The sequence below is a fragment of the Oratosquilla oratoria genome, chromosome 8 (assembly GCF_046742065.1).
Source record: "Oratosquilla oratoria isolate Oo_2021 chromosome 8, ASM4674206v1, whole genome shotgun sequence".
NCBI lineage: Eukaryota > Metazoa > Arthropoda > Malacostraca > Stomatopoda > Squillidae > Oratosquilla > Oratosquilla oratoria.
In genome coordinates this window covers 5090757-5103256 of record NC_134784.1, presented here as the reverse complement: position 1 = coordinate 5103256, position 12500 = coordinate 5090757, and the positions used below count along the sequence as shown (strand labels likewise).

Sequence of the window (12500 nt, the reverse complement as noted above, 5' to 3'; positions counted from 1 at the left end):
CGCTGAGACCCAGAATAGTCTTGTGACGCGCCCTCCAGGTCTCTGCCTGCCTGTTGTTTCAGCCTGAGACCCGCGCCGGGGTATCCAAAGATTGAGTCCCCAATTCCCTCAGCCTCTCAGCCCTTCAGCTGGTATTATGCAAACAGATATCTACAGAACGTGTCACCGTAGCTAGGAGATACATTTTTTTCTTTAAGTAAGAGAAAAAGTTGTCGAGGACGATATCTGTGATGACCGTATTTTCATCAACATCATGCGATGGTGCCAGATAATGATTAATGTGTTCATGGTGACTGTTATGATACAGGCGTATTGCTGAAATTAAGGTTGACGGTGAGAGAGGTACTAGTTATGTCATGATAGTAGTAGTAGTAGTAGTAGTAGTAGTAGTAGTAGTAGTAGTAGTAGTAGTAGTAGTAGTAGTAGTAGTAGTAGTAGTAGTAGTAGTAGTAGTAGTAGTAGTAGGAGGAGGAGGAGGAGGAAGAGGAGGAGGAGGAGGAGGAGGAGGAAGAGGAGGAGGAGGAGGAGGAGGAGGAGGTAGTGGTGACGGTGTGATGGTCAGGAAAAGAACACCTTTGCGAAAGACGCGAGAGAAATTGAAATCAGAAACGGCAGGGACGGCATCGCGCTCTCCGTGTCTCGTGTGTACAACGTATGAGGGCGAATATCTAATGCATCTTATTTTTCTCCCCCACACTCTGTCCTCTCTGTTCCTTTCCCCCTTCCTTTTCCCCTCCTCTTGTCCTCTTTCCTCTTACCCACCCCTCACCGATACTCTTCTCCCCTCACCCTCGTCTCCATTCCCCTTCTTCTTCACCCTGTTCCTCCTCTCCTCTCCCCTCATTCCCCCCTCATCTTGTCCTCCACCACACCGGTACTCTTCTCCCCTCACCCTTGTCTCCATTCTCCTTCTTCTTCACCCTGTTCCTCCTTCCTCCCTCCCCTTCCTTCTGCGCCCTCTACAGGTGGAGGCGATAGATGCGGACCACGGCATCAACGGCGAGGTCGTCTACCAGTTCCTCACGCACTTCGATGCCTTCAACATCGACAACAACACGGGCCAGATTTCCACAACCAGAGTGAGTAGATCTTCATCCCGAGGGACATATGGATAAGAGAGCGAGAGTGGGGGAGAAAGAGAGAGGAAGAGAGATAAAGAGAGAGAGACAAAGAGAGAGAAAGAGAGACAGAGATAGAAAGAGATATACATATACTCTATATAGAGATAGAGAGTAGGAGACATACAGAGAGAGAAAACGAGAGAGAGAGAGAGAGAGAAAGGGAACAAAAGAGAGAGACAGAGAAAGAAAGAAAAAAAAAAGAGACAGAAAGATAAAGACCCATGTATTTATTTTCTATTAATTTATTTGTTTTGTTTATTTTTTTATTCTTTTTATTTTTCCTCTCCGCACCACCACAGGTCCTGGACCGGGACCTGAAGGACCGCGAGTTCTACCTGACGGTGATTGCCAAAGACAAGAGCCCCTCACCCCTGCAGGGCGCCTGCTCCTTCAAGGTCATCGTGGAGGACGTCAATGACAACGCCCCGACCTTCGACCGCCCGGTAAGGAGGTCTTCCTCTTCTTCCGCCTCCTCTTCTTCTTTTTCTTCTTCTTCTTCTTCTTCTTCTTCTTCTTCTTCTTCTTCTTCTTCTTCTTCTTCTTCTTCTTCTTCTTCTTCTTCTTCTTCTTCTGCTTCTCCTTTTTTTCTGGTTCTTCTTCTGTTTCTGCTTCTCCTTTTTCTTTTCTGGTTCTTCATCTTCTTCATTTTTCTTCCGACTGTTGGAGCAGATTTGCATCCCGCAGCTTTCGGGAGGGAATCTGATTTGCTGGAGGAAATAATTTTCCTCTAGCATCCAAACTGTTAAAATGTTAAGGTACATTTTGATCGGTACAATCATCGCTCAACGATGATCGTTCATGGCTCAACGATGATCGTCCAATGATTGTCTAGAGCACTAATTCTTTGTTTTTGAATGATGGGTCTGTTTTGCTTCGAGCTGCAAAATACGAGGCTGATCAATTTGACCGAATCTACAACCAACGCGCTTACCCAAACAGGATGCCAGTTAGTAGGATATGCGTCATCCGCCATTGGCTGTGGTGGTAAGTTAATAATTGCGCTGGGCAAAACGTACCTTTGTACCTTAGTTTCCAGACCTTCCAGGCAACGTTCCCTCTAAGCTGTGTGCATCTGCGCGCTGACATATGTTTTACAACTAGTGTACGTAAAGAAAAAATGTGCGCACACAAGGTTTTCAAATGATATTAAAATCCATTCAATAAAGAAGTTCCACCCAAACAACAACTTATAAATTCTCTAAAGATATGGTAACTTGCCAAGCGTCAAACCAATAATTGCTTCTTTTTTTTTTCTCTCTTCTAACTCTAGTGCTTCCATTGGTGGAGGTAATATGTAATACAAAGGATTACAAAGGCGGAGCATGCCGACAGGAGACCTTTTGGTCCATATCTAGGTCGGATGCAAAAAGATCATAATAATGATAAATGAATAAATAAATGAATAGATAAAAATGTAATAATGTAAATAATAGATAAAATACATAAATAAATGCATAGGTATAGTTAAATGATAAACAAACAGGTAAATAGTAAATAATAATAAATTGACATATAACTAATAATAAATGAGAATCAAGCAAATGATAATAAGCAAAGAGGCAAAAGATAACAAAACAAATAAACAAATAATATAAAATAAATTATGGTCATTACAGCATCTTGCTTAGGTGTTTATCTAAATGATTCTTAAAGCTTCGAACTGAACTACATTGTGAGTTTTTGCTTAAACGACTAGATGGGGACTCGCACGGGTGCGCACATACTTTTAAACAGAGAAGGCAAAGTTTGCACACAAGCTAATTTCTGCGCACACTCACAGAAAAAAAAATTGAGGGGACATTGCTTCCAGGTAGACTCAACAAATCTAAACGTGAGAACGCCCTTCGCATGCTCACACATGTTCGTGTAATCACACACCTTCTCTTCTCTTCCTCAGAGCTACGAGAAGAACATTCCCTCAGACAAGGAGGCTCCCTCGTTTCTCTTTCGCGTGACGGCTTCGGATATGGACACTGGAAAGAACGCTCTCATCAAGTACCGCCTCGAGGGGAACAACGAAGGCTACTTCCAGATCCAGGAAGACACGGGGCAGATCGAACTCATAAAAGAACTGGATTCCAGTATGGTGAGTATTAGCAGCTGGACTGAAGGATCCGAAACGGAAAATATGGAGGTGATGGTAAGACGCTTTGCATACACTCAAGTTCCTCGTTGTGTTGACGTCTTTTATTTCTGTATCATTTGTTTATTGTCAGTTGGTGGAAGTCCTTTTTTCGGTTCAATTCCATTTCATCTATTAACAAATCTCGGATGGTGTCATCCAAGAAAAAAAGTACGCCAATGGGACATACCTCCTTCCCCCCCACCTCCCTCTCCCCCTCTCTCTCTCTCTCTCTCCCCTCTCTCTCTCTCTCTCTCTCTCTCTCTCTCTCTCTCTCTCTCTCTCTCACGCTCTCTCTCTCTCTCTCTCTCTCTCTCTCTCTCTCTCTCTCTCTCTCTCTCTCTCTCTCCTCTCTCTCTCTCTCTCTCTCTCTCTCTCTCTCTCTCTCTCTCTCCCCTCTCTCTCTCTCTCTCTCTCTCTCTCTCTCTCTCTCTCTCTCTCTCTCTCTCTCTCTCTCTCTCTCTCTCTCTCTCTTTCTCTCCTCTCTCTTCTCTCCTCTCTCTCTCTCTCTCTCTCTCCTCCTCTCTCTCTCTCTCTCTCTCTCTCTCTCTCTCTCTCTCTCTCTCTCTCTCTCTCTCCTCTCTCTCTCTCTCTCTCTCCTCTCTCTCTCTCTCTCTCTCTCTCTCTCTCTCCTCTCTCTCTCTCTCTCTCTCTCTCTCTCTCTCTCTCTGTCTCTCCTTTTCTCTCCCTCCCTCTCTCTCTCTCTCTCTCTCTCTCTCTCACTCTCTCTCTCTCTCTCTCACTCTCTCTCTCTCTCTCTCTCTCTCTCTCTCTCTCTCTCTCTCTTTTTTTTTTTTTTCTTTTTTTTTAAGTTGCCGCGCAGTGCTCCACTTTCCTTTTCATGGTCCTCCCTACCTATTTCATGGGACTTTTAGTCACCATTTCCCATGTTCATTTTCCAACAAAATTTTGTTTTAACTCGGCCCTTCCCCCCCCCCACACACACACCCCGTACACACATACACACTTCCATTGTATAACGCCTTCCCATTGGCTCTCCCTCGGCTCTTATCTCTACCGGACTTCCCCTCTCAATCGTTTTCCTTCTAAAAGCCTTGTGCTTCTTCTTTCTCTTCTTCTTCTTCCAGCCTACATTCCATAATCTGATTGTTATTGCTTTTTCTTTCATTTTTTTCCACCCTCCTCTTGCTCTTTCCTTCTCTACCCCCTGTTCCCCTCTCCTTCTCCTTCTCATTCTCATTCTCTCTCTTGCTATCTCCTTCTCCTTCTCTTGTTCCTCTTCCTACTCCCACTGTTTCTCCTCCTGCTTATCCTCCTGCTTATCCTCCTGCTCCTTCTCTTACTCTTCCTCCTCTTTCTCATACTCTTCTTCCCCCTCGATCTCCTCCTTTCCCTCCTTCTTCTCCTCCTCCTCCTCCTTCTTCTCTTCCCCTTGCTTCAGTTCCTGCTCCTCCAACTAATCATCGTCCTCCTTCTTAACCTCTTCCTCCTCCTACTCCTCCTCCTTCTCCTCCTTCTCCTCCTCCTTCTCCTCCCTTTGCTTCAGTTCCTGCTCCTGCAACTAATCGTCCTCCTCCTTCTCATCCTCTTCCTCCTCCTACTCATCCTCCTTCTCCTCCTCCTTCTCCTCCCCTTGCTTCTGTTCCTGCTACTCGTCCTCCTCCTCGTCTACACTCGCATTCCTCTCGCCGCCTATTCTGTCGAACGACTCTGTAGTTTCAGTTGTTTCTATTCTTGTCTTCCCCTTTTCCTGTTTGGGCCCATAAATGTTGCGTTTCGCGCTCCTGTTTTTGCCCGACACCACGGCAATCAAGTGGATACCTGTGTCTTCATTCTCTGCCTCTCACTTACCTCCTGCTCCCATCTCTCTTCTCCATTCTTGTCTTGAAGGAATGGCTTCGACAGTTCTCCTGTGCGCCGTTCACTTCTTCCTCCTCATCGTCTTTATGTTTTCCTTTCTATCACCGTGCTACATACCTCCCCTCCCTCTGTCTGTCTGCTCATCACCCTCATCACCTTAATGGATTATCACACTGGGCTATTTTGCCTCCCACATGCTTCCTCCGTCCTTCATTTGAATAATTAGAATATGACTTTGTTTACAGGAGTCAGGACTTCTTCTAGAACATTTCTACAGTATGTATAACATTTGTATAGGTTTACTCGTACAATCTCCCAGTTCATCATTCAGCTTTGCTATGTATGGCAAAAAAATAACTTGATATTTGGAGACTTGAAAAATAGAATATTGTAACCGAAGTCGTTTATACTCTCAAACAAATTCTCATCTGTCGGGTCTTGCTCGTCCTCCACCACTAGGCCAACACGAAGGAGTTCCTGCTCGAGGCAGTGGCCGAGGATCAGGGAGAGAAGTCTCTCTCGTCGAAGGCGCCCGTGACGCTGAAGGTGGTGTCCTCGGGAGAGCTTCCGCCGACCGTTAACGACATCGACCCCAAGAATGTAACGGTTTCTGAGGATGCTGCAGACGGCACACGCGTGGCTGTCATCTGCGCTAGGTAGGTCTTATTGTGGTAATGGACTTTGTTTGATTCACCTTGGTTTTGGTGTGTGTGTGTGTGTGTGTGTGTGTGTGTGTGTGTGTGTGTGTGTGTGTGTGTGTGTGTGTGTGTGTGTGTGTGTGTGTGTGCGTGTGTGCGTGTGTGCGTGTATGTGTATGTTGTGTGTGTGCTGCATGTAAGCAAGTATCATTTTATATAGCTAGTATCATTTTGTAACGATGTATTAAACCATGAGTTTCCGTTAAGTGTGGCAACGTCGCTTTTCTTCCCATAGTTCGAACATCAATGGGTCGGAGGTCTTATTCGAGATCGACCACGGCATCGAGACGAGCCGCAACAGCGATGGGACCTTTGACATCAGGTGACTATTTCTGATTCTCTCCTGGCGCCGGATTCGACCCGTTGTTAAACATAACCCTTTGGCGCCAACCAGAGGGCCGTTAGGTCGGTAGGGTTGTCTGGATAATGCAGGCAAGGTCCTCATACTAAGACAGTAAGGTGGGGCTCGCAGTAATTGGTTTAAATTAGACAAACTTAGGTTTGAGAAGAAAACAGGTAAAAACTGGTTTACGAATAAAATGGTTAACAAATGGAATAGACTTAGTAACCATGTAGTAGTAGTGAGTGCTGAAACCATTGGTTGTTGTAAGAGGAGGTTAGATAACTTTATGGAAAGGGATGGCAAATGGCAATATTTGATACAACCCTTTCTCCAGTGCCAATGGAGTATAATTATAGGTCTATATACGAGTATGGAGCCCCCTCCATCACCTCCAAGGGCGGTTACCATTGGTCATACAAATGAAGTTGGAGATATATTGATTTTTGTTTTAAGGTGAGCTCTGGGTTTCGCGTGCCGGAGAAAAAGTCGTGTGTCAGGTTTTGCACGCGTGCCAAAGGTTGCCCACCCTTGTCATAGGAACTTCAGTGGCTTAAGTACGGACCAGAGTGTCGTACACCATTCCGAGTGAAGACCATTCTCACTTAAAGATTTTATTTATTCATTATTATTATCATTATCATTATTATTAATTATCAATATCATTACTATTAATTATCAATATCATTATTATCAATCATTATTATCATTATTATCATTATTATTATTATTATTGTTATTATTATTATTATTATTACTACTACTACTATTATTTATCATTTACATATTTACTTGTTCTATTTTATTTTACTTTTAAAATCCCCTTTTTCTGCTACCCTTTTCAAATATCTCCGAGTCCTCTTCAGTGGGATATTATCTCCAAGGACAGAAGCACTGGTTATCACGTCCGATTTCCTATTCGTGGCCAGAATTTGACACCCCTTATTCCTTTTTCGTCGTCCCAGGCCATTGCGAGACTACTACTGCGAGAACGGGAAGGCCGGCGAGATCTACGTGGCCCAGAGGACCCTTGACTTCGAGACTGTCCAACAGTATCAACTCCTCGTCCAAGTCGCCGTAAGTGCCAGGGTGGAGCTAGGGTGGTGTAAGGGGAGCCAGGGTGGTGTAAGGGGAGCCAGGGTGATACCAGGGGGAGCCAGGGTGATGCCAGGGTGGTGCCAGGGTGATACTAGGGTGGAGCCAGGGTGGAGCCAGGGTGGAGCCAGGGTGGTGCCAGGGTAGTGCCAGGGTGATGCCAGGGTGGAGCCAGGGTGGTGCCAGGGTAGTGCCAGGGTGATGCCAGGGTGGAGCCAGGGTGGTGCCAGGGTAGTGCCAGTGTAGTACCAGGGTGGTGCCAGGGTGGTGCCAGGGTGTAGCAAGTAGGGGTGGAGGGAAGTTGAAAGGGGAAGGGTGGTTTGCGTGGAGAGTTGTAGTCTAAAGAAGCACCGATTTAGGACGAAGCCCGTATTACCCTGATAAAGCTGTAAGAAGAAGCGAAACGTTGCACTAATAAAAAAAGGCTCCGTCCTCACATTTGGTCTTTCTTTACATAAACTTGGCAGCAACTGCCAATTGCATACATAGATTTGTAGTGTTTGATCTATTGTACTTGTAAGAGACAAGCTGGATGAGAAGTACGACGTGAGAGGTGAGATTACAGCGGAAACTCATGTTTTTTCCACGTCTGCATCTCCCGGCAGAATATCAAAAACGCGCGGATCGACTTCCCGGTGACCGTCACGGTCCTCGACGTCAATGACAACCAGCCCATCTTCAAGGGGACCTCCCAGGGCAGCGTCCTCGAGAACATCGAGAAACCCACCCTGGTCATGACCATCGTGGCCCAGGATAAGGACATTTCTGAGGAGTTCCATACGGTGAGAACGATGACAGACTTTGTCGCGTGCTTATCAGAGTTGGGCGCGTTCCTCGGTGCGTTTCTATATGTTTTTCTCGGTGCGTTCCGCTGTAGTTTGGCGCGCGGTTAGCGCGCCCAAACTATTAAAATAATATAAGTGCCAGTATAGTATGTGGCCTTCCTTTTGGATGTGGCCTACGAAAAATTTCTTTGACATAGTATCTGGCCTACAAATGTTTTCTTTTGGTATAGTATGTGGCCTATCGGGCTTTTATTTTGGTGTGAACCCGCCTCCTAAGCTTTACTAGTTTGGGAGCGCAAACCGCGACCGAACTAAAACAAAATGCACCGAGGAACGCGCCCAGCTATTGTGTTTATCAATTATGGTGGTGGCGATATTGATTGTTCTGGTGCTGGTGGTGATGGCTATAGTAGTTGTAGTGGTTTTAGTAACATTGGTAATGGTAATAATGGGATTAGTAGTGATAACAACAACAGTATTTATCATTACAAAATTCTTTGTTGTATTAATGTATTATCAAAACTCACATTATGATTCTTATTATGATTATCAGTATCTTGTGCAACTATTACCATTATCAGCAGAGTTAACATTACAATATTGTATGGCCTAATGATATATTTTCTTTATCCTCTTTATTCTCTGGCCAAATCTTTCATCTTTTCCTTTCCCTTCCTTATATTATTTTCCTTTACACAATATTCCTTCCTCTAATATATTTCTTTTATCCCCGTTCTCTCATGAACAATGAATGTGCATAAACGTGCACACACACACACACACACACACACACACACACACACACACACACACACACACACACACACACACACATACATTCTCTCTCTCTCTCTCTCTCTCTATCTATCTATCTATCTATCTATCTATCATCTATTTGTCTGTCTATATGTCTCTCTATCTGTCTCTATCTTTCTCTTTATCTATTTCTTTCTCTGTCTCTCCCTGTGTCTCTCGCCCTCTGCCTATCTATCTCTCTGTCTTTTTATGTGTCTCTTTCTCTGTCTTTATCTCTCTCTCTCTCTGTCTTTATCTCTCTCTCTCTCTCTCTCTCTGTCTTTATCTCTCTCTCTCTCTCTGTCTTTATCTCTCTCTGTCTTTATCTCTCTCTGCCTTTATCTCTCTCTCTCTCTGTCTTTATCTCTCTCTCTCTCTGTCTTTATCTCTCTCTCTCTCTCTGTCTTTATCTCTCTCTCTCTCTGTCTTTATCTCTCTCTCTCTCTCTCTGTCTGTCTTTATCTCTCTCTCTCTCTCTCTCTCTGTCTTTATCTCTCTCTCTCTCTCTCTCTCTCTGTCTTTATCTCTCTCTCTGTCTTTATCTCTCTCTCTGTCTTTATCTCTCTCTCTCTCTGTCTTTATCTCTCTCTCTCTCTCTCGTTTTTATCTCTCTCTCTCTCTCTCTGTCTTTATCTCTCTCTCTCTCTCTCTCTCTCTCTCTCTCTCTCTCTCTCTCTCTCTCTCTCTCTCTCTCTCTCTCTCTCTCTCTCTCTCTCTCTCTCTCTCTCTCACCCCGTCTGTTTGGCTTTCCTTCCGTCCTCGCAGGTGACCTACTCGATCTCGGAATCTGACTCGAAAGAGAGAAACGAGGTCCTCGAGAACTTCCGGATCAACCGCAAAAACGGGGAGCTGTGGACGACGCAGGCCCTCGACCGCGAGAAGACCAAGCAGTACCCGATTCCCATCACGGCCACGGACGGAAGTAAGTACAGCACCCCTGTGGTCAGGTTCAAACAAGTACTTATGTAAATACACAAAAATTCATGAACACAAAATATCTCTCCCTTCCCCCCCCTCTCTCTCTCTCTCTCTCTCTCTCTATATATATATATATATATATATATATATATATATATATATATATATATATATATATATATATATATTATGACAAATAAGATTGAAGGTGAAAGAAGGTGATATACTATATAATATAGTATATCACTGTGTATGTGTCTCTGTATTTTTTGTCTTTGTATCTCTCTCTCTCTCTCTCTCTCTCTCTCTCTCTCTCTCTCTCTCTCTCTCTCTCTCTCTCTCTCTCTCTCTCTCTCTCTCTCTCTCTCTCTCTTTCTCTCTCTCACCCCCACTTGTTCTCTTCCCTGCAGCGCACAATAAAACGAGCTTCTTCTGGGTGACCGTCAACGACGAGAATGACGTTCCTCCGGAGTTCGACCTAGAGAACGGAATCTACGAAGTCCTTCTGCCGGAGAACCGGGAGGTCGGGAAGGACACGGGACTTCGCCTGAAGGTCAACGATCCCGATGTCGGTAAGATTATCGGGGATTCCTTTGGGAGTGTTTGGAGTCTGAAGGGGTGGAGTGGGAGTGAGCATAATGTTAAGTTGATTGCTCCTCAACAGTGAGGCAACTCTGATGGCAATGCTCCGGATAACCATTGAGTTCTTTTGGTGAGACGATATACCTGCTGCGACACACATTCACATACACGCACGCACGCACACACACACACACACACACACACACACACACACACACACACGCACGCACGCACACACACACACACACACACACATATTATATATATATATATATATATATATATATATATATATATATATATTGCAAGCAATCACATCACCGTGATACAAAAATGCAAAATAACCATAGGAGAAAGGAAACCTGTAGACAGTAAGTACTTTCGTATATTACATCTTCAGACTGTAATATACAAAAGTACTTACTGTCTACAAGTTTCCTTTCTCCTGTGGTTATTTTGCATATATATATATATATATATATATATATATATATATATATATATATATATATATATATATATATATATATATCAAATCAGCCATTCTGAGTCCACTGCTGAACAAAGGCCTCCTTCATAGCATTCCATGATTCACACGACCGTGCCACCCTCTGCCACGTCACTCCTGCAAACTTCTCGATCTCGTCTCTCCACCTTCTGTCTGGTCTCCCTCTTCCACGCTTCCTATCTCGCGGCGTCCATTCAGTAACATACTTGCTCCATCGCTCATCAGTCGTTCGCACCAACTTACCCGCCCAATTCCACCTCCTCTCTTTTACTGCTTCCACAATATCTTTCACTCTAGTCTGCTCTCTCACCCAACTTGCTCTCTTTCGGTCTCTCAGTGTTATTCCCATCATTGATCTCTCCATTCTCCTCTGTGCAGTCCTTAGCTTTGTTTCCATCGCCCTCGTCAGCTTCCAAGTCTCACATCCGTAGATTATTGCTGGTAGAATGCATAGAGGTAGAGAGCCTCTCAGGATTTTATTATACTTACCAAACATTTTCCAACCAATTGTAATGCGTCTTTTTATCTCATTATCATGATATTTCGTCACCATCACCATCTGACCTAAATAATTATACTCTTCAACTTCCTCAAGTCTCTCATCATCAATTACAATCTCTTTACTTTGAACTGTCGTGTTGAACATTACTTTGGTTTTACTCTTATTCTTTTTTAAACCTACTTTGATACTTTCTTTGTTTAGATCGCTCAGCATATCTTGCAAGTCTTCTGCTCTTTCTGAAATAAGAATGATGTCATCTGCAAATCTTAGGTGGTTCAAATATTCGCCATTAATCTTCAAATCTTTCTTTTCCCAACTCAACCTTCTGAAAATATCTTCCAAACAAGCTGTAAAAGTTTGGGTGAAATTGTATCGCCCTGCCGTACTCCTTTCTCGATCTTGATTTTTTCTGTATCTTTATGTAGTCGAACTATAGCGGTACCTTTCGAATAAATCTTTTCTAAAACTCTTACGATCTGTTCGTTTATACCCTGTTTGCGTAGCGAGTTTAGTATTGCTGTTTGTTCTACTGAATCAAATGCTTTCTCGTAATCTACAAAAGCTAAACACAGAGGTATATTGTATACTGTCGTTTTTCTCGATTAGTTGGTTTATCGCCTGCAAATTGGTCTAGAGTTGAATATCCACTTCTAAAGCCTGCCTGTTCTCTCGGTTGGTTTCCATCTAGAACTTGACTCAGTCTATTTGTAAGGATCTTGGAGAATACTTTATATACGTTTGATAGCAAGCTAATCGGTCGATAGTTACTAAGGTCCTTCTGGTCTCCTTTTTTATGAAGCAAAATCACTATAGCATTGCACCACGCATCCGGAACGCTTTCTTGACGTAAGCACTGGGTGTACAACTCAGCTAATTTAATATGAACTAATTTACCAGCGTCTTTCAATAGATCTATTGATATACCATCTTCCCCAGGTGCTTTTCCTCTTTTCATAGTTTTTAGAGCAAATTCTACTTCTTCCTTTGTAATCTCTGGTACACTACTAACGTCTACACATGAGTTTACTGATTCAACTACGGCCTTCGACGAGTAAAGCTCTTGGTAGAATTCTTCTACTCTTTTTACCATTTTGTCTCTACATTTAATTATTTCTCCCTTTCTATCTTTCAAATATATCATTTGCTGTCTTCCTAAAGCATGTCTACGCTCGGTCACTTTAATACTTTTACCTTTCCGAATAGTTTCTTCTAT

At 43.6% G+C, this 12500-nt stretch overlaps 1 protein-coding gene across 1 annotated transcript in view; it reads left to right on the top strand.

Moving 5' to 3' along the window:
• LOC143027562 (DE-cadherin-like) overlaps positions 1 to 12500 on the top strand; it is a gene marked incomplete at its 5' end in the record, with an annotated part of 100513 nt that overhangs the window by 33793 nt on the left and 54220 nt on the right. The window contains 9 exon segments of the mRNA XM_076188872.1: positions 966 to 1079; positions 1421 to 1564; positions 3019 to 3207; positions 5524 to 5720; positions 5998 to 6084; positions 7068 to 7179; positions 7803 to 7979; positions 9543 to 9699; positions 10106 to 10267. Of these exon segments, the coding sequence (XP_076044987.1) occupies positions 966 to 1079; positions 1421 to 1564; positions 3019 to 3207; positions 5524 to 5720; positions 5998 to 6084; positions 7068 to 7179; positions 7803 to 7979; positions 9543 to 9699; positions 10106 to 10267 (1339 nt within the window).